Source organism: Lithobates pipiens, unplaced genomic scaffold (assembly GCF_037356315.1).
Source record: "Lithobates pipiens isolate NorthernLeopardFrog02 unplaced genomic scaffold, aLitPip1_a1.2 Scaffold_8, whole genome shotgun sequence".
NCBI lineage: Eukaryota > Metazoa > Chordata > Amphibia > Anura > Ranidae > Lithobates > Lithobates pipiens.
The window spans coordinates 491,708,409-491,730,584 of NW_027507903.1; the positions used below are offsets into that span (position 1 = coordinate 491,708,409).

Consider the following 22,176-nt stretch of genomic DNA (forward strand, 5'->3'; position numbering starts at 1 on the left):
GTGTGCAAACCTGGTCACTAACTACAAGAAATGTCCTACCTCTGTACTTGCCAATAGGGGTTTCTATACCAAGTCATGTTTTGCTTGGGGATCAATCACTTTTTTTTACTCACTGAACTTCAACTCAATTTATAATATTTGTATCATAGGTTTTTTTATGGATTTTTGCTTGATATTTTGTCTCTGTCATTTAAAATACACCTGTGATAAAAATGATAGACCCTTCAAATCTGCAGGTTATCAAATAATTTTTTTTTTCAAGATCTTTTTATTGAGAGATTCAAAACATACAGCAGAAGCAGTAGGTACATGACATTTGTTACAAACAAACAACGGTAGTATTAATTCCTAACATAACAACGAGTTGTCAAATAGTTGTTTACGTATTTCTCCTCTTACGAGGTGCGAGTAATTTTAATATCTAACTTTGTAGAACCTTTATGCGGGTGGAAGAAGTTAGCAACTGGAGTACCCCCTGCTGCATAAGGCGAGTAGTTCGGTAAAATGCCTCTACAACTCTTCCAATTGTTCGCTGCAACTAGAGTGTAAGCTATAGTTATATTTCTATAAGTAGAATAAGTGATGACCAGCATCATTATACAGGGAGGGGGCAGGAAGGGAAAGGGGAGGGTAGGTATAAGTTTATATGCTAAGAGCAATACGTGGCTTTGTCATAGAGTGGGGTGCCCTCTAAAGTATCAGATGGAAGCAACCCTCAGTTCAAACCTTCAGTCAATCATGTACCGCTTATATTCTTCCGATGTTTGGAAGTGTATCCAACATGCCCAGGTGTTAGTGAATTTGGGTGAGGTGTCAAGGATTTGATGCGTGATTTCTTCCATTTCCATTATCCTTTTTACTCTACGTATCCAATCCTTGATACAGGAGTAGTAGATTTCCAATAAACCGGAATGCACATTTTGGCTGCATTAACTAAGTGTATTACAACGGATTTTCTGTAGTGACTTTGGGTCATGGCTGTATGATGAAGTAAATATTGGGCAGGCGTGAAGTCTAGTGTAAAGGTTGTTATGGTAGAGATGAGTTGGTGGATTGCCTGCCAATACGATCTAAGTGCTTGGCAGTCCCACCAGATGTGCAAGATAGTTCCTACTGCTTCACCACATCTCCAGCATAATGAGGGTACCGTCGTGTAGTATTTGTGTAAGATATCCGGGGTCCTATACCATCGGGAATAGAGTTTAAAGCCGTTTTCTAGTACGGATACATTCCTAGAACCCTTGTGAATATTTATCAGTATTTTTCCCCAATCATCTTGTGTCAGTTCCAGGCCTGTATCCGACGCCCATTTTGCGCGCACCGAATCCACTAAGTCATTTGTAGTAGGAAAGAGGATAGCATAAAGTTCAGAAATAAGATGTCTCTGTGGAGTTTTCCTAGTACAAAGCTGTTCAAACGGAGTCATTTCCCTGCACCATGTATTTGCGGGGTACTTATTGAGTAAAAAATGTCTGATTTGAAGAAAATTAAAGAAGGGTATCTTTCTGTCCGGAAATTTAGTCAGTAGAGATTGGAATGTGAGCATTCTACCTTTATCAAAGAAGGACCCTGCTCGCACGTAATCTCTAGGAACGTCGTCAGTGGTATATGGCGCTTGAATACCAGGAGTGAATTCCGAATTGTACTCTAATGAGGTAAGCGGGCCATGTGTGGAAGAAATTTTTGTTTTGTGACAAACTGTTTTCCAAGTGTTAAGTGTAGTGCTTATCAAAGGGTGTGATGAGAGTGTTGTCAGAGTGGGGTCAGTGCCTATCCAAGGGAGTAGATGTATCGGTGCGTGAGCAAATGCCTCTTCAATCGCTACCCAGCCTTTGTTCTGTCTGTGGACGTGCCAATCCACGATTCTGGTCAATTGGCATGCCCATTGATATTTTCGTAGGTCTGGGATTCCCAGACCCCCTTGTAATTTGGGAAGAGTCAGAGTCTCCCACTTAATACGAGCTTTTTTGTTAGCCCAAGCGAATTGGGAGCAGAGAGTTTTGAATGTCGTGAAAAACGTGGAGGGAAGGGTGATTGAAATCGTTTGTAAGAGGTATAGGAACCTGGGGAGGATATTCATTTTTAGAATGGCCGCTCTCCCAAACCACGAGATAGTAGGAATTTTCCAGTTTTGCAAGTCTGTCCTAATGGAGTTAAGTAGTGGTAGATAATTGCGGGGATACAGGTCTGATAACTTAGTCGGTAATTGAATTCCCAAATATGTGATGGCATGTTTTTCCCAACTAAAGGGAAAGTTTGTTTGGCATTGTGTCAGCACTGCGTCGGGTAGCGTAATGTTGAGGGCCTTGGATTTATTGAAATTAATTTGGAGGTTCGCTATCGTTTTAAATTGAGCGAAATCTTGGAGTAAATTGGGTAAGGTAGTGATTGGGTCTGCTAGAAAGGTTATCAAATAATTATTCTCCCCACTGTATGTGCCTTGCTCATATTCCATGACTGGGGTTTACCTCCATTTGGATGCTGCATTGTGGTAAACATGGCCCTGTCACAACTTTTTTGAGGCATGCTGCTGCCATCAATTTAAAAATTACCTTATTTTTTTGTTAAAATTGTAAATTTTATCATTATAAAGTATGAGTTTATGAGATTTGTAAAACACTGCATTCTGTTTTTATGTGGATTTTACATAGGATCCCCACTTTTTGTAGAATTGGGGTTGTACATAGCGGTGTTTACATGATTTTAGACATGTTTTGATGAATTTCCAGCGGAAAAAAAACTGCAGCATGCTGTACTTTTTCGGAAGACACTAGAACTGAACGAACTGGTGGGAACTAGGGCCATTGGTTTACATGGCCATTGTTGTACATGTGTTCCGCATGTGTTTAAAAAATACACTGGAAAGCATCTGATGTGAACCAGCCCTCAGTGCTACTAATTGGCTGCAGCCTCCTTGCAGCCAATTCCAGTCTACATGCACAATATGCATAAATAGGGTTCCTGATGTGACAACAATGGGGCATGTCTGTTTAATGGGTGCTGTAACAGCCACTTTTAGTCTCCATTGGAGGCCTGTGTGAGCCCTTGTACACACGGTCGGATATTCCGACTGTGTGTGGTCTCCATCGGACTGTTTCCATCAGAATATCCGACGGACCAACTTTCCCAACTTGCCGGTAAAATTTTCCGACAAAATACTCCGATCGGACATACTCCGATCATGTGTAGCCTACTCCGACGGACAAAGTGCCACGCATGCTCACATCAAATTCCTAGACCAAAGCTATTGGCTACTAGCCTGAACGTAGTCCCTTCCTAACGAATTAACGTCATCAGGTTATGTACAATCGGATTTTCCGACAACTTTGTCCGACTGTGTGTATGCAACAGTTTCGGACAGAATCCGTCTGACAAAATCCAACGGATTTGGTTGTCAGAATGTCTAACCGTGTGTACAAGGGCTTACAGTACAGAAGCACAATTGGTAGAAAGTAACAAAACATTGTCACCCTATACCAGGAAATGCCTGAACAAGTACTGTCATTGAAGGGTCACTGAGTATTAATTGATTTAAATTTTTTCTAAGTTAAATTAAAGTTCTAAAAACAGAAGTTTTTTTTTACCTTAAAGCATTCTCCCGCCCAAGCCCCCCTAAATACTTATCTGAGTCTGATCTCCATCCAGCAATGTGCACAAGAGTGAGGCTCTCTTGGCTCTCTCTCTCCTTATTGGCTCAGACACAGCAGCAGGAGCCATTGGCTCTCCTTGTTGTCAATCACAGCCAGTGAGGAGGGGGGGACTGAGCCTCACTCTGTCGCACTTGGCGTGGGGGAGGAGCACCGACGGTAGACCCGTGAAGAGGAGGATTGGGGTTGCTCTGCATTTTTGCGCACAGCAGGCAAGTATAACATGTTTATGTTTAAAAAATATAAAGATTACGAGCTTTGTGGACATTTCATGTTATTGAAGACTGCAAGACTTTGTCTGGTAGACTTCCTATCAACTAGGATTAGCAAGATACTAATGTTGTACAACTCTACAATGTAAGATACAGATACTCTATCGATAATTAATTCAATCTAAAATGTATCTATCTATCTATCTATCTATCTATCTATCTATCTATCTATCTATCTATCTATCTATCTATCTATCTATCTATCTATCTATCAGTCTATCAGTATATACACTTATATACATTATATAAAGTCCTGAATATAACAGAAAATGGTAATTTTGTCCCTTTAACGATATATTACTTGGTATCTGTCTTTGTATACAGAGTTTACAGTCCAGACACTGCGGCAGATTCAGGGTGTCTTTTTGGTCGGGGAGACTGAATTTTTTTTCCCCCGTCGTGTTTACAATGCCTGACTCCTACACTTAAAGTCGTGTGCTGTCTCCATGGTAACTGTGTGTCCTACATGGCGTTCGCCGCCGAGTCAGCCCACACAGGTCAGAAGAGACGCACGCCCTGCAACTGATTTCATTTATTATCCTTTAAAGGCCAGACCTTGGGAAGAGGCAGACAAATCTGGCTCATTCTTCCCGTCTGCGCTGTCTCCCTTGGCTTCGCTCTGAAGACGTCTGGTGGCTGCGCTTGCAACGTGTAGCGATGGGGAGGGGGGGGGGGGCAGTCAGATATTCCGGGCACAGTCTAGTGCATTATTAAATAGTTAATTGTCTGGGATTGTGTGTGATGGTGTGATCACAGTTCCGAGACTTAAAGAAAATGTTTGAAAAGTTTTCATAACTTTGATTCCGAATGGAGAGAGCTTGTAAGTTACAGGGGTGCTGCAATCAGATGTGAACATTTTACATTTGGATAGAATTGAGGGATGTGTCCTGAATTTACTACATTTCTTTCTGCTGTTTATGCTGTGCGGTTGCCCGTCCTTCTCTAGGGTTCACATCAGAAACATGGATGACAGCACACCAGCATATCCAAATGACTCCTTTGTTAAATCTTAAAACATGGTACACAGTAGAGCTCTTCTACACTATCATACTGTATGAAGGTACACTCACATAGGCACTGTCAGAGAGGGAGCAGCAACTCAGAATTTTGTATTTGTAAAATAAAGATACAAGGGGCGTTCAAGCCAAACCAGGACTTTTGAGTCTATATAATAAAAATGAATTTGAAGGAGTGGAAACTGCTTTTATTTTTCAACATACTCCCTGCTACACTTATATACTCATCCCAGTGCTTAACCACGTTTAACCACTTGCCAACCACGCTTTAGCCAAATGATGGCTACAGCGATGCCTGCCAGTTCTTGGAAGATGTCATATGATCATGCCTACCGGACACAGCTGATCATAGATTGAGGTAAAGGGCTATTCTGCGACTGTTTACCATGTAATCAGCTGTGTCCAATCATAGCTGATCGCGATGTAAACAGAAGTCGGTGTTCTGCCAAAATCTCCAACCATATCTCTTCCGGTGACTCTCCAGCAGCTGTAATTGCAGATTTTGACGGGTTACCCATTTTCACAGAACACCGGCAGCGTCTACAGTACGGTACAGGAAGAGTTGGCTATATTGAAAGAGCACTGGGTAAGGAGGAAAAACTTTGTCCTCCTTGGAGGCGGCCATGTTGTTGGTTAGTAGCGGGCTGACTAAAGCCCCATACACACTATCAGAGTTTCTACTGATTTTTTTCCTTCAGATTTACCAAAACCATATAATATGAGGTCAAACCTTAGACGTTTCATTTTGTATGCAATCAGGCAGGCCCTTGCACCACATAGTTTTGGTAAATCTGAAGACAAAAATCAGCAGAAAATCTGATGTGTGCGTATGGGGCTTAACAATGTGCGCTCATTATAGCGTGTACCGTAGTGTATACGCTGCCGGTGTTCTGTGAAAACAGGTAACTCATGACAAAATCTCCAATTAATGCTGCTGGAGAGTCACTGAGAGTCACCAAACGTGACACGGTTGGAGAATTTGACGAGTTGGCGTTTTCGGCAGAACACCAGTTATTGCATGACAGCATGAGGAGAGGAGAAGAGAGCAGATAACTGGCTTGTGTGAAAGGGACATGTACACTGATAATCAGACCACTGATTATCAGTGTCCTGATTACCAGTGCAGTCCCAACAGTGCCCACCAGTGATGTCAATCGGTGCCCACCAGTGCTGCCAATTAGTGCCCATAAGTGCCACCTATCAGTGCCCATTAGTGGCGACTGATGCCCTTCAATGCCATCTATCAGTGCAGTCTATCAGTTCACTTCAGTACCACCTATCAGTGAAGCCTCATCAGTGCCTCCTCATCAGTACCCACCAGTGCAGTCTCATCAGCACACATCAGTCAGTGAAGGAGAATAATTGTTTAAAAAATTTTATAACAAACTATGAAAAAAATTTCAGTTTTTTTTTATTTCAAAATTTTCAGTCTCTTTTTGTTTATTTAGCAAAAAGTAAAAAACAGTGGTGATTAAATACACCAAAGGAAAGCTCTTTGTCATTCAAAGTGTGACAGCACTGAAAATTGGACTGGGGAGGAAGGGGGTAATAGTGCCCAGTACCCAAGTGGTTAACTAATGCCTGGAAAGCCTTGGCATAGAAATATTTGTCAGTACGCCTGAGCCATCCTAGGACAATCGTGAATGATTGTGTTTACCGACCCCAAAATTTGTCTCTTGTGCAATTTCATGAGAGAATATGTGTCGATTATCCAGGATCAGGAATTCCGGACGCTGAATGTTCACAAGAATGACTGTTGTTGGCTGGGAACCACCACAGCCGGGATCGTCACTGACGAACGTACAGCCATCATTGAAATGTTTACACCATTCAGATGTCTCGCTGCGGCTGACTGTCTCATCACTGTATTATGCTTAAAGTCTTCTGTGTATATCCACGGGTTTTACGCCTTAGTTCACAAGAAACTTCATCACCAAACGCTGTTCCATGCGCGCACTTTGTCTGCCATCTTGATTAACAGTGTCTGGACTGGCCTGCGACCATCAGTAATAGGACTTACTTACTACTGCATGTAGCACTGCAACGCCAGCCTCTCTTTTTATACCTGTAAAATTAAAAGTCCTGGTTTGACTTGAGCGCTCCTCGTATTATACGAGTAATGAAAACAAATCCAACATTTTTAAAAACTCAATTTATAGCATGCAAGCATTAAAAAAAAAAGGAATACAAATGATCAAAACTTCAGATTAAGGGCCGTTTCACACAGCGGGCGATGCGAGGCGACACGACTCGCCTCGCCTCGCTCCCGCAAGTCGCCCCCGTTCTGTACAATGGAACCGTTCTGAGAGGAGCGACTCGAGTCGCTCCGACTCAGAAAAAAGGTTCCTGTACTACTTCTGGGCGACTTCGGGGGCGACTTGCATTGACTTCTATACAGAAGTCCTCTGCAAGTCGCCGCCGAGGCCGCCGCAGGTCGCGGCGAGGCAAGTCGGAGACGCCTCGCCGCGCCTGCAGTGTGAACCGGCCCTTACGGGTCTGATTTGAGATGTATCATTTTCATATGTACAGTTAATTGCTACTTCCATGAAGGGATATGATGCCAAGAAAAAAGTGCTTGTTCATCCAGCAGTTCATGAAATGATGCAGAAGAATGTCTTTTCTGAGTGCATTAGTGTCTGGATTACTGTCACAATATAATACAAATCTAGGCACGGCCATTTTATATTTTATCTGATGTGTCTAGGTGCAGCGAAGAGCTCCCAATACTACACACATATCTTTGGGAGATTGTCTGGTGAATCTTTCAGCAACCTCTGTATAAAAACCAAACCTGTCTCAATATATAGCAACTGGGCGTTATTTACTAAAGGCAAATCCTCTTTGCACTACAAGTGCAAACTACTTGAAATTGCACTGAAGTGCAGTCGCTGCAGATCCGAGGGGGACATGCAAGGAAAATAAAAAAACAGCATTTTAGCTTGCACATGATTGGATAATAAAATCAGCAGAGCTTCCACTCATTTCTACCCCTCAGATTTACAGCAACTGCACTACCAAGTGCACTTTCAGTGCAATTTCAAGTGCACTTTGCACTTTTAGTTTGCACTTGTAGTGCAAAATGGATTTGCCTTACTGTATCATTTTTCAGCAGAGTCCCAACTTTTATTATAACAAAGCCATCCTTAATCTCTAGTGCAATGACTTTACCCAGGCTGAGATGATGCTATCAATCTGCTGCAGGCAGGAGGAAGTATTTCCTGAGTCTCCTCTCCTCCACTGATCAGAGTGTAGCATTGTAAAATTGTAGCATGTTACAAGGTAAGAGGCTGCAGAAGGGGTTGATCTGTGGCAGACTTTTGTGAACACAGCCAAGAACTACACAGGCACCAGGACTTACATGATTGTGTCGTTGTGTAGATAGTGACCTTGGTTGATGCCTCAGCAAAGATGGAGCCATCTTTCTGAAGGGGAACGTAGATGAAGGCATTGTTAGGGGGAGTGCTGTTATCTCTGTGAGAGGTAAATGGCTAGAAGTGGTACACTGACACATTATTGAGCCTGTATGTTCTTAAAGTGGTAGGAAACCGCGTCTCTCTCTCTCTCAAAAAAAATCCCCTGCAAGGCAATGGCATAATGTGCTAGTAGCATGCATTGCATACTAGCACATTATGAATTACTTACCTTTAGAACAAAGCCCTCCAGTGGTGGCTTTCATCTTCCCCCAGTCATCCTTCTAGGTTTGCGGGTTCTGGCTGTATGAGTGGCCAGGACCACAGTGACGTCACTCCGTGAATTCGCATGGGAGCCCTCGGCTACTGCACAGAGCTCCGAAAGTCCAGCATTGTATGACGGACCTTCAGAGCGCATGCGCCGGTGACATCACCAGCTGTATCCAGTGTGAATATCTCCTAAACAGTGCAAGTTTAGGAGATATTCACTGTACCTACAGGTAAGCTTTATTTTAGGCTTACCTGTAGGTAGAAGATCGAAAAATTAGTTTACTACCACTTTAAAGTGGAACTTTAGTCAGAAAATTAAGTCCTGCTAGATCACTTTAGGCTGGCCTCTTTTGCAGGTATAGCTATGTAAAACATTAAAAATAAGTGTCTATACTGTTTAAAATCCAGTAATACACAGTCTCACCCTGCTCTGCACATGCTCAGTTGCTCTCTATTTTTAGGCACTGTGCTGAAAATGTAAAGGCTGATCTACCGACTGCCTAAAGATTTACTGCTGCTCAGGGGCTCTGGGCTTCAGCAAAATTGCAGCCTTCAGCAAGAAGAAACAGGAACAGTGCTGGAGGAAATTTACAGCACACACTCATTTTGGTAGCATAATTATTAATGTGGAATGTACAGTATGTTCCTTAATAAAGGACATTATATTTTTATCAAGTTGCTATGGGTAAACATCCGCTTTACCATGAGAAAATATGTCTGATGAGAGGTCCTCTTTAATAATATTAGAGAGCAATAACAGTGTGTCGTGAAAAAGAGATCTACGTGGTGTCTTCTGTACACAAATGTTATATTTTTGGACTGTTATATTGTTATCATTATTGTTTGTTCTTGCTTTGTCTTAGGCCCCTGTCACATGGGTGGACCGATCAGGTCAACCTATCCGTTTTCAGGCGGACCCGATCAGACCATCCATAGCTTTCTGTGGATCGGCGAATGTCAACAGACATGTATCCATTGGCAGCCACCGACATCCAATCCTGACGGATAGGGGGTGTGACACAATCGGATAACAGTCGGATGGAAATGGACAGGCAGTCTGTTTCCATCTGACATCCCATAAAGGACAGCGGACCAGACCTGGACCTGTCATCCGCCTGCTCAACAGGTACCAGCGGAGAGATCCCCTGCTGAGCAAGTGGATCCACTGGTGGACTCAGACAGTGTGAAAGGGCCTGAAGGCTTCATTTACACTTGCAGTGCTCTCTGAGAAGTGATCGGTGTTCAGATCACTTTTCAGAGAACATTTCACACGCGGTTAGGAGGTGATGTATTGCCTTCTCGCCACCTTTTTTAACCCCCTAAATACTGGACTACCATGCAATTGCAGCCTGGCCACATTCACTTGAATAGGTCACGATAGGCGGCCAATAGTGCCTGTCTAATGCGATCCCTGCTGTGGCTGCAAAGCAAGGCATTGCAGCCGTGGCATGCGTACACCCCGGCCGCTGCCTTTCCAGCAGGTGAGGCTCAACCACAGGGTTTTACTCCCCTCCACCCAACCTCTAGTGTAAATGAGCCCTAACTCCACTTTTTTCTTACCTATAAGAAAATCCAGAAGTTTTCCTTGGGGATCAACTTCAGTAGTTGTGTAATTGTGAATTGATTTTACAGGTGCTTACATAGAATTCTTACCTTCTACAGGGTGTCACGCTGCGCAAAATACTTCTGAATCGTTACTTCAAGGGTGACTACGGCTCCTCTCTGAACGGGCCACTGACGGCAGGATATGTGAAATCCGGAGCAGCAGTCGGTAACTGTCATTTCCTTGTGGCTTCTGTTAGGGCTTAGGGGGCTCATTCGGTTTGATTTTAGTAAATTAATTTCTGAAGTTTCAAAGGTGTGTCACAGTAATTCCTCGAACAATGATGGAGAAAGCAATCAAAGTATTGATGCTATAATAATGGAAATAATTATAATATTAATAAATATTGTTTGTAAATGATATAATTCCCATTAGTAAGTTTAGGCCATAGGGTAGGGCTGGGCTGCTCCATTGGATCATTTACTGTTACATTTTATCATACTTGTTACCTACTACATAGTTACATAGTTACAGTGAGAGGAAAAAAAGTTTTTGACCCCCTGCTGATTTTGTATGTTTGCCCACTGACAAAGAAATTATCAGTATATAATTTTAATGGTAGGGTTATTTTAACAGTGAGAGACAGAATAACAACAAAAATATCCAGAAAAACACATTTCAAAAAAATGATAAATTGATTTGCATTTTAATGAGTGAAATAAGTATTTGATCCCCTATCAATCAGCAAGATTTCTGGCTCCCAGGTGTCTTCTATACAGGTAACGAGCTGAGATTAGGAGCACTCTCTTAAAGGGAGTGCTCCTAATCTCAGCTTGTTACCTGTATAAAAGACACCTGTCGACAGAAGCAATCAATCAGATTCCCATCACCAAGCAGCTTGGTGGAAGGCTGAAAACAGTCGGTGCAATTATTCACAAATGGAAGAAACACAAAATAACTGGCAACCTCCCTCGGTCTGGGGCTCCATGCAAGATCTCACCTCGTGGAGTTTCAGTGATCATGAGAATGGTAAGGAATCAGCCCAGACCCTCACAGGAGAATCTTGCAATGATCTCAAGACAGTATCTCAAGGTAATACACTACGCCGTGAAAGACTGAAATCTTGCAGAGCCTGCAAGGTCCCCCTGCTCAAGAAAGAACATGTACAGGTCTGTCTGAAGTTTGCTAATGAACATCTAAATGATTCAGAGGAGGACTGGGTGAAAGTGTTCTGGTCAGATGAGACCAAAATCGAGCTCTTTGGCATCAACTCAAATCATCCCTACCGTCAAACATAGAGGTGGAAACATTATGCTTTGGGGGTGTGACAGTACAACTTCACCGCATCAAAGGGACGATGGACAGGGCCATGTACCATTAAATCTTGGGTGAGAATCTCCTTCCCTCAGCCAGAGCATTGAAAATGGGTCCAGGATGGGTATTCCAGTATAACGATGACCCAAAACACATGGCCAAGGCAACAAAGGAGTGGCTAAAGAAGAAGCACATTACGGTCCTGGAGTGGCCTAGGTAGTCTCCAGGCCTTAAACCCATAGAAAATATATGGTGGGAGCTGGAGGTTCAAGTTAACTAACGTCAGCCTCCAAACCTTAATGACTTGGAGAGGATCTTCAAAGAGGAGTGGGACAAAATCCCTCCTGAGATGTGTGCAAACCTAGTGGCCAACTATAAGAAACATCTGACCTCAGTGATTGACAACAAGAGTTTTGCCACCAAGTACTAAGTCATGTTTTGCGAAGGGATCAAATACTTTTTTCAACGTTTAAAATGCAAATAAATGTATAACTTTTTTGAAATACATTTTTCTGGACTATTTTGTTGTTGTTATTTTGTCTCTTACTGTTAAAATAAACAGACCATTATAATTATAGACTGATTATTTGTTTGTCAGTGGGCAAACATATAAAATCAGCAGGGGATCAAATACTTTTTTCCCTTACTGTATATAGTAGGTAAGGTTGAATAAAGACAATTGTCCATCCGGTACTGATGGAGAATGTCTGGAGCTTTTTTTGTTTTCACTCACTATTACATTGGTGTAGGTCCTGAATCATCCAATTCTCACAGACCGCAGACTGCCGCTCTGAGCCTGAACAATCGACTCCGAAACGGAATTCTCACTTTTGAGGCTGATATACTGCAGGGTTTTTGCTGCTCTCCAGAATACCAAAAGGGATATTTCGGTCCTACCTTGTACCACATTTCACTCACCTTTTATTCTTTTAAAGTTGAAGTTTAATTTGCTCTTATTTTTCCTTTCAAAGTTCATTCTTTTCCTTCTAATCAACAAGCTAATGAAATTTTTAAATAAAACATTTCCGTTTTCATTATATACCTTTATAGACCCAGTGACATCATCACCAGGTCTTTGTGCTTCTATAGCCAATGCAGGCCCATCATGGCTGGTGGGAGGGACCAGCAGGGTGCATTACATGACTATCAGGCCCTCAACCCCGATGGAAGCAGTGGGTTGGCTCCTGGGAGGAGTTATGCAAAGATCAGATACCTTAATGGGTGGATGTCAGTCTGGAGGAGTGGGCATTCCTAGGCAGGCTGTATTTGCATGCAGATTAGCCTAGGTAAAACCCACTTGTAATACTGAGCAACCATGATTAACAGAAATCCAATGAATGAAATGGGTGGGCCAGGCAGGGCCGTCTTTAATGCAGTGCAAAATGAGAGGCTGCCCCGGGCCCAGTCATTGTTGTGTGGCCCAAAGCAGCTGCCCCTTGAGCCTGCGCTGCTCGAAAATAGTTTTCCTGGCTTTTGCTTTCCAGCACATACACTCTGCAATGTGCGGATACGCAATACATGCAGCCTCCACCCTGGGCATCTACAGGGTCCTGCCCAATCAGTAGCATCCCGATGATAGATAGACAGTGCAAAGGGCCAATGAGAGTGAGGGCTCAAATAACAGGGTGGCTGCAGCCAGTGTTAGCGGAGCAGAGAGTGGGGCTCCAGAGTGCTGCTGTGCCTAGCAGGGGGGTGGGACCAGAGACATGTTTGCCCAGGGTCCAGTCAATATTAGTGACAGCCCTGGGGCCAGGGAAAGTAGGCTGGGGAGGAAAGGACTAGAGGAGCCTGTACAACTGTGGAAGAAGACTGAAGGGAAAGCTGGAGTTCTGCTTTAACAAAACACAATGGGGGAGTAAGAGAACAGAGGATCCCAAACACTAACTCCGTTGTCTGCTTTTTACCAGCCTTCTCCATCCCGGACAGCGACAAGAAGTCAGGGGCTTCCATGATGGATATTCAGTGCCTTCTTGACAAGGAGGGTGCTTCTGAACTGGTCATAGATGTCATTGTTAGCACCAAAAACGATCGGATATTTTCTGAAGGAATCTTACTTGGAATTGCGCTGCTGGAGGGTGGAAACACCCAAATACAGGTAAGAACAAAAACACCCCTTGATAGGCCACCCACCTTCCAATATGGCTGCCTCTGTCTTCTGATATATTGTAACATCATTTGGCCTGTCCAGTTCCAATCTGGAATTCACCAATATTTTAGCCTTTGTAATATGTCAGATCTTAAAATTCGCATTTGAAAGGTGAATAGATTTGTTGTGTTGGACCTGTATTCTACACCAGCACTTACATTTTATTTAATCTGCAGCGCTATCATTTTCTGTAAAATACAATGCAATATGGCTACCTGGAGGAGTTTTGTACACAAATGCTATACAGAACGCCCCCCAGATATGTCATTTCCTGCTTGTGTGACTGGCTCACTGGTTTTCCGAGAAGTCTGCACTTTTGGGCATCCCCTGCAACAAACATGTCAGTTCTGGTGAGATACTCCTAGAGGGTTAATCACGTCTGGAGACCCTGACACTTTCCTCATTAGAGCTCTGCAAGTGCAGCAACTGAATGATAAACTCATTCACATTCACTTTCCACATGGACATAGACAAACAAACCACTTTTTCTTCAGAATAACAAAAGGTAGGAATCTGCAAAGTTTGTTAAAATCCCTGCAATGTGCATAGATCACCCAGAGCGGAATTATTTAATTTTTTTTTAAAGTAGAGTTACTCTTTAAAACTTAGTAAAACTTAGCAAAAGTAACGTAAGTAAAAAGGAAACTGTCATATTTTTCTAACTTTAAAGTGTACCTAGTCCAGACTTTTTTCTTCAGTTTTGGATAGTAGATTGTCTTTGTTTTTTTTCTCTTTGTGTCATCCCATTATCTTCTTCTTGCTGTGCCAGTGACTATGTGTCACTAGGACAAAAAGTCTGGAGCAATTTTCAAGGGGGACAAATCACAACAGAAGCACTTCATGTTAGTAGAGTAGAAGGATGCAACCTCCATCAGCCTTTTATTGCTCACTGTGTTCCTGAATGCTTCCTCATTTCCTGTCCTAGTTACCATGTTGTCCCCAGCACAGCAAAGTAAGAGTAAATCTCCCCAATTTTCACTGTATCCAAAACAAAAAGAGTTTTGGCTGGAATTACACTTTAGAGATGAACTTCACTAAAACAGCTAAGAACACAATTGAAATGTATTGGGTGCTATTCAGAAAGTATTGTGATCCAGGCACCCCTGCCAGACAGCACAGCCAGGTCCCAAATTCACTTTTCTCCATTGCTTTTCTATGTGATATAACGTGAGTACATTATTTTCCAACAGGGTTCATTTTACCACCAATTAAACGAGCAGAAAAAATCGGAGAAGTTTTTCAAGGTCTTGTACGACAGGATGAAAGCTGCCCAGCAGGAGATCCGAGCCACTGTGACCGTCAACACCATTGACCTGGGCACCAAGAAGAAGGACGACGAGTGTGAGTCCATGTCTTTACCCAAGAAGAGAGGTAATGTGCAGAAAACTGTACAGGGAGGGGGAGGGGTTAGTGAGAGACAATTTTTTTTATTGTGTGTTGAGGTGCATTGCATCAAATCATCCTTTGTATTTTGAATGGGCCAACAGCACACCCAAAAGCACCTGGGACATTTTTATTCATGTAGCTCACCACAGCACATGGTATGTACATTATAGTGCTCTGCAGCATTGGTGCATTGACAGATACTATATGTATGCTTTGAGGTCCCACTTTAAGTGATTGCTACCACATCATACATATCCAGCATTTAGAACACATTTGTGGCACACTTCTATTAACTGGAATGGACACGTTTGGCAAGCTTTGCAAGTTGTAAAGCTTGCCAAATTCGCCAGGCATTGCAGGCAATATCTAAATTAGCTTGAAGCAGTGGGCCTGTGTGTATGATTCCAAGATGGGCTGCCTTCTTCAAGAAAAGAAAGAAGAATGTGACAGCTAGAGCAGTTGCACTTGTGGTTGTAGAAAAAGTTTAGCTAAAAGGGGGGGGGGAATTTAAAACTTGAGCCTATGTAAGGAGTGCAGGGGTATACAATGTAACTAGTGCAGGGTTAGGGGAGGGCATAAATAATATGTAGTGCAGGGCAGAGGCATAACTAGAACCTTCAGGACCCAGGGGCAAAAAACCATGAGGGCCCCTTCCTGACCCCTGGCCGTTTATCCCTTTATCATTTTATTTTATTTATTTATTACAATTTTATTTTTAATAATTTTTTACAATTTTTAGGAGCCCTGTTGGGGGGGGGGGGGGGGGGGCTTTGGGGAAATATCAGGAGTCTAAACAGATCTCTGATGTTTCACCTTTGGGACAGAGAAAAGAGATTGAGGACATAGCCCTCAATCTCCATCTCTGCAACCTCAAATGCACAGAATGAAATGGACAGGAATAACTCTGCACAGAGCTCCTGGTTCATTCACAAACTAAAGCATAGTAAACACAGCCACTGAAAACAGAGGGGATTGGTTTCTCTATATTGGTTTCTCTGACTTTTTCTTCCCAAAAGTCCTGCGGACTTAGAAAGAAGTCTTGACTCAAAATTGTCCAGCGGACTCGGCTGTCCGGCGGACAATCCACTCGTCTGTGTGCTAGTCCGCCGGACTTTTCAAATGAATGGACTTGCCCACACACGGAGTAAAGTTCATTAATTTTGAATGTGACTCCAGGTAGATGGGACTAGCAAAGGAAGTCAATGTCGCCGCCTCCATCGGCGAGATTGACACCTTGCTAGCCCCATCGCCTGGTATGTATTTAAAGGGGAACCTCTTAACCGCGTGGGGGTACCTCCAAAGTCCATACCAGACCCTTATCCGAGCACGCAGCCCAGCCGGTCAGGAAAGGGGGTGGGGACAAGTGAGCCCCCCCTCGAGCCGTACCAGGCCACATGCCCCCAATATTGGGGGGTGGGTGCTTTGGGGAAGGGGGGGCCCTGCAGCCCCCCATCCCAAAGCACCTTGTCCCATGTTGATGAGGACAAGGGCCTCTTCCCAACAACCCTGGCCGTTGGTTGTCGGGGTCTGCGGGCGGAGGGCTTATCGGAATCCGGGAGCCCCCTTTTAATAATGATGTACTCCTACCCATTCACCTGATGTCACAGTCCCGGGGAATGCTGTCCGCTGGATAGTCTGATCGTGTGTACGCAGCATTTGTCTTATCCTACCTTAATAGAGAAGTATGGGGTTTCATAAAAAATATATTTATACTCACTTAGGTGGATGCTGCATCTGTTCCCTTCTACCTCCTTACTTCCCCCTTGCAGCCTGTGTGCGCCGCATGCACTGCACACAACATGGCTTGACCACTGTCTTCAAAAAAAATTTATGAAAATTTTCGCAGCCAATTTTTCACACATTCCTTTCTAAAAATTATTGACGATTAAAATTTATTTTAAAACACATCTTGTTTATGTGTACAACTATCTGCTGTTGTAAGTCAATGGGTGGGATTTACTAAAACTGGTGCACACAGAATCTAGTGCAGCTGTGCATAGTAGCCAACCATCTTCCAGGTTTTATTGTCAAAAGCTCAATTTAACAAGATGAAATTAGAAGCCAGTTGGTTATTATACACAGCTGCACCAGATTCTGTGTACACCAGTTTTAGTAAATCTCCCCCAATGTGTTTTGTTGATTTGCAGTCAAAAAAATATAGTGCAAAATCCTTCATCAAATAATGTATTTTTGAAGTCATCACTTTAGTTTTCAAAAATGTGCTGGTAAAAAAATCTGGACAATCCCATCTGCATGTTTAGCCAGCAGATGTTAATTTGTAGTAATGGATCGGTTTGATGCGCTGCAGCCCAGAAAGTGATAAAACTCACGTTTATCTGAAGCCTTTTTATGATGGCACTTCTCAAAGTACTTCGCAGGTAACTCCTCCGCAGTTTTTTATTTCCTTGTGTTGTCTCAACTAACTCTGTGGCATTCATTATGGACCTTAATTACCATAAATAATTAGTGTCCTTGTTGAAAGCAAACAACTGGTAATTGGACTTTTGAAGAGATGGAATTTTTATATAATAATGATTCGCATGGACTGCTTTCGCAAAACAGAAAACACTGTTATAAATGAAATCCTGAAATTGTTTAAAAAGTGAAACTCCAGTTATCTTTTTGCTTTGAATTAACAAAAAAGGGTTTGTATCTCTGTCAGGCTTTTATTACTCAGAGCATAAAAATACAACATGAGCATCAAACCAAATGGCTTTATTTGTTCATAACTGTGACAACCACTTAGCACCCAGACTGGGTGCCTCCGCCAAACAGTGCCTCCTGCCCCCCAAACCCTTCCAGTAGACCGATAGCTAATAGCAGCCCTTTACCCCAAGCATCGTACACAGGCAAGATGTTGAGGCCAAAACCAAAGGTTTCATTGTTTATTGAACAGAAATACCGTTTTTTTTTGTTTTTTTTTAATACTTCAAAAATAGGGGCGGTTACCACATGAATAACAAAAACAAATATTACATATTGGGGTAAACATCCCACAATGGTTCGGTAACAAGGTAAAGTTGACACAAGACTAATCATATCTCCATGAGGATTAGCAAACAGACAGAAACAATATGTTACTCAATTAACAATGAGAATTCACACCTAGGAGGCACACAGTGGGGGAATTACACAATGGGAGAAAGACACTTAACAGTAAACACATTATCATTATTATACAGGGTTAATATAGCACCAACAGTTTGCGCAGAACATGAGAGCACATAGTACAGTCACAATACAATTCAATACAGGAGGAATCAGAGGGCCCTGCTCATGACACCTTAATAAACAAATTACAAATAACAGCAGGAGACCCCAGCATCAGGTTGTTTTGAGCTGATTATAATCATCTTCTTTGAGTCTCTGAGTCTAGGAGGGGGTTGAAGCAGCCAATGTGGTTTGGGCTGTCTATACCCCAACAAAACACAGATGCCCCAAATCTGTATCTGGGTTCTCCAGTCCTCAGAGTCTGAGTTTCTGGAAAACATGGACTTAAATCTGAAGTAAAACCCCTCAAAAGGTCCCCCAGGCACACACTTCCTAAAGAATAGAGCCCCCCCAAACGCCAGGGCCCATAGTCAGTGGTCAAGGGGCTAGCCTGCAGTCCCCTCCAAAAGCCCCTGTCCCAGTTGGGTCTATCACAATAATATCATCACCAAAAACAGCCAATGTGGCAAAAAAAAAAAACACCATGGCTCATCAACTTTGACAGGTCTTGAACTTGGTCTTGGTCTTGAAAAAAAATATATCAGACAGGTCCGTAGCTATCTGTGTAGATCTGTCTGGTATTTCTTGTCAAAGTTACAGAGCCCTAATGAAGGGGGGAGTCTTTGGCCCCTTAAAACACATTGGTTGTTTCTATGTGAGCATATTATGAACAATTAAAGCGATCTGCACCCTTTCACTCTTTTTTTATTTTTTTTATTTAGTGGTATGCGACATAAACAATGAAAAGACAGAATAGGTAGTCCACACAAAATAGCATATAAATGGACAGCATCTGAATGCATCCTACTGGGTATAGGGTTATTCAGGGTAATTACCAGAGAATAAAGCTGTAGGTGTGCAGGGATCTCCAGTACCTAGGATGCGTAATGCCGCGTACACACGTAGCAGACTATCCGGCGGACTTAGTCTGGCGGACTTTCCGCCGGACTGTCCGCCAGACTTTCCGAACGAGCTACCTGCCCACACACGGCACTTTTGCGGCGGACTAATACGGCGTACTAAGTCTGCCGGACTATCCGCCGTACTTTTGAAATGAACGGACTCGCCCACACATGCGGAGGAAAGTCCGCTCATTTTGAGCGCATCTCCAGGTAGCCGGGGCCAGTGAAGGAGGCGTTGGTGGCCCCGTCACCTGGTATGGACTTAAAGGGGAATCCCTACGCCGAAAAATCGGTGTGGGGGTCCCCCCCTAGGTCCATATCAGACCCTTATCCGAGCACGCTACCCGGCCGGCCAGGAAAGGGGGTGGGGACGAGCGAGCCCCCCCCTGAGCCGTACCAGGCCGCGTGCCCTCAACATGGGGGGGTGCCTTGGGGAAGGGGGGCCGCGCAACCCCCCCAACCCAAAGCACCTAGTCCCCATGTTGATGAGGACAAGGGCCTCTTCCCAACAACCCTGGCCGTTGGTTGTCGGGGTCTGCGGGCGAGGGCTTATCGGAATCCAGGAGTCCCCTTTAATAAGGGGGCCCCCGGATCCCGGCCCCCCACCCTATGTGAATGAGTATGGGGTACAATGTACCCCTACCCATTCACCTGTGAAAAAAAGTTTTAAAAAAAACAACACACAAGGGTTAAAATAGTTTATTGCACAGCTCCGGGGGTCTTCTCGCCGGACTCCTCGGCTATCTTCTGCTCTTTTGCTAGCTCTTTCACTAGCGGAGGAGCCCGTCTTTCTTCTTCGCCGCCGCCCTCTTCTTCCGACTTCGGGGGTCTTGTCCCCCTCTTCGGGGGTCTTATCCCCCTCTTCGGTTCTTCTTGCCGGGCCACCGCGCCTTCTTCTAGCTCTTTTACAAGTGGTGAAAGAGCTAGCAAAATAGCAGAAGATAGCGTCCGGCGAGAAGACCCCCGAAGACGGAAGAAGACCCCCTTGTGTGTTTTTTTTTAAACTTTTTTTCACAGGTGAATGGGTAGGGGTACATTGTACCCCATACTCATTCACATAGGGTGGGGGGCCGGGATCCGGGGGCCCCCTTATTAAAGGGGGCTCCTGGATTCCTATAAGCCCCCCGCCCGCAGACCCCGACAACCAACGGTCAGGGTTGTCGGGAAGAGGCCCTTGTCCTCATCAACATGGGGACAAGGTGCTTTGTGTTGGGGGGGCCGCGCGGCCCCCCCTTCCCCAAGGCACCCCCCCATGTTGAGGGCACGCGGCCTGGTACGGCTCAGGAGGGGGGGGAGCGCTCGCTGGTCCCCACCCCCTTTCCTGGCCGGCCGGGTAGCGTGCTCGGATAAGGGTCTGATATGGACCTAGGGGGGGACCCCCACGCCGATTTTTCGGCGTAGGGATTCCCCTTTAAGTCCATACCAGGTGACGGGGCCAGCGACGCCTCCTTCGCTGGCCCGGCTACCTGGAGACGCGCTCAAAATGAGCAGACTTTTCTCCGGGCAGGAAAAGTCCGCTCCTTTCAAAAGTACGGCAGACTGGCACACACACACGGCCGTACTGTCCGCCGGTGGACAGATTGGAGTGCAAAAATACTTTCTTAGTCCGCCGGACTTTTGGGTAAAAAAAAGTCCGCCGGAGCCCACACACGGGCGGATATTCCGCCGGACTTTTCCGCCGGATTGTTTGATCGTGTGTATGAGGCATTAGTCTAGGTGTCCGCATAGGTGAATTGTGTAATCACTTGTTCTTCAATAGAAGTAAGTCCCCTTGTTCTTGAAAAACAATTATTGGTACATGGGGGAAGTATTGCGGGGTATCCCAATTTTTGGATTATAATAAGGAAAAGAGATAAAAGAGGGAAACAGAGAGAGAGAGAAAAAAAAGAGGGGGGAAGGGTTATGTGGGAAAGTCCCACCTAGGGAGTGAGGGACATCCTATGCTCATCAAGCAATGCGAACAACAGGTTTAAAGGTGAAGATTCTGGCACTCATTAAGGCCGAACTATTTATAGTGAAGGTATTCATCCAAGAAGCGAAAAAGGTCCCAGTAGAACCACCTGGACTTATGTTTCTCAGATTTGTCCCGAATAGTTGCAATCAAATCTTCCATTCATTCAATATCATTAACCCTTGCGAACCATTGGGCCACTGTGCGGGCAGATTGTTGCTTCCATCAGCTCGGTATGCAAGCCTGAGTGGTGTTGAGAAGGTGTTTAAAAAGGGATTTGTGATACCGCTTTCTTGACATGGGAGTAAGGTTTAGTAGAACTACAGCAGGATCATTGGATAGGGGAATGTCTCTGAATTTCTGAATGAGTCAAAGGAACGGTTGCCAAAATGTTTGAAGTTTGGGGCATTCCCAAAAAATATGGAGAATAGTTGCTCACAGCGCCAGCAACTGATTGGGAAATATTTTAGCCAAAATTGATGGAGTGCGATACCAGCGTGTTGTTAATTTGTAGGAAAATTTCCTGACATTTACTACAAAGTCATGACTTTTGCGTGAATAAAAGTATACATTCTTTTTGGGGCTCAGTAAATGTGGTTTGTAGGTCCTTTTCATATTTTGTCAAGAAAGGAGGGTCTGCGGTAGCTTGTAGATCCAGCAACATTTTCTAAGACATAGAGAGGGATTCACAAATAGGTCTGTCACAGAGCAGAGTTCTTCAAATGAGTGGAGTTTGTGTGAAGAGTGCATGTTTAGGCATGGAGCTAAGAAAGTGAGGAAGCTGAATAGCTCTCCAAAAGTCCAGTGTAATTGGCGTTTGTACCGACATTAAAGTCTCGGTGGGGATCCAGCCTGCGGGCTGTAAAAAGTTAGAGGCCCGTTAAAGCCCTTGCGGAGCCTGTACGGTAAAGGCCGGACCTGAAATGCCCAGAGGGAATCTCGGATGCCCAACAATCGGTGTCATGGGGGATAGAAAACTAGTCAGCGAAGAAAGTTGAAAGAAGAGTGTGGGGGCAATCAGCAGATGGGTAGTCAAGTGGGAAGTCATTTGCTTCTTTCACTCTTTTTTTTCCCCTATGTTTATGCTCTGGATCACATTCTAGGTATCC

General features: G+C 44.0%; 1 protein-coding gene across 1 annotated transcript in view; it reads left to right on the forward strand.

Moving 5' to 3' along the window:
- Positions 1–22,176, forward strand: part of ITPR2 (inositol 1,4,5-trisphosphate receptor type 2) — a 482,081-nt gene that overhangs the window by 326,297 nt on the left and 133,608 nt on the right. The window contains exons 38-40 of the mRNA XM_077469087.1: positions 10,278–10,386; positions 13,380–13,567; positions 14,809–14,989. Coding sequence (XP_077325213.1) covers positions 10,278–10,386; positions 13,380–13,567; positions 14,809–14,989 — 478 coding nt within the window. The remainder of the gene's footprint in view (positions 1–10,277; positions 10,387–13,379; positions 13,568–14,808; positions 14,990–22,176) is intronic.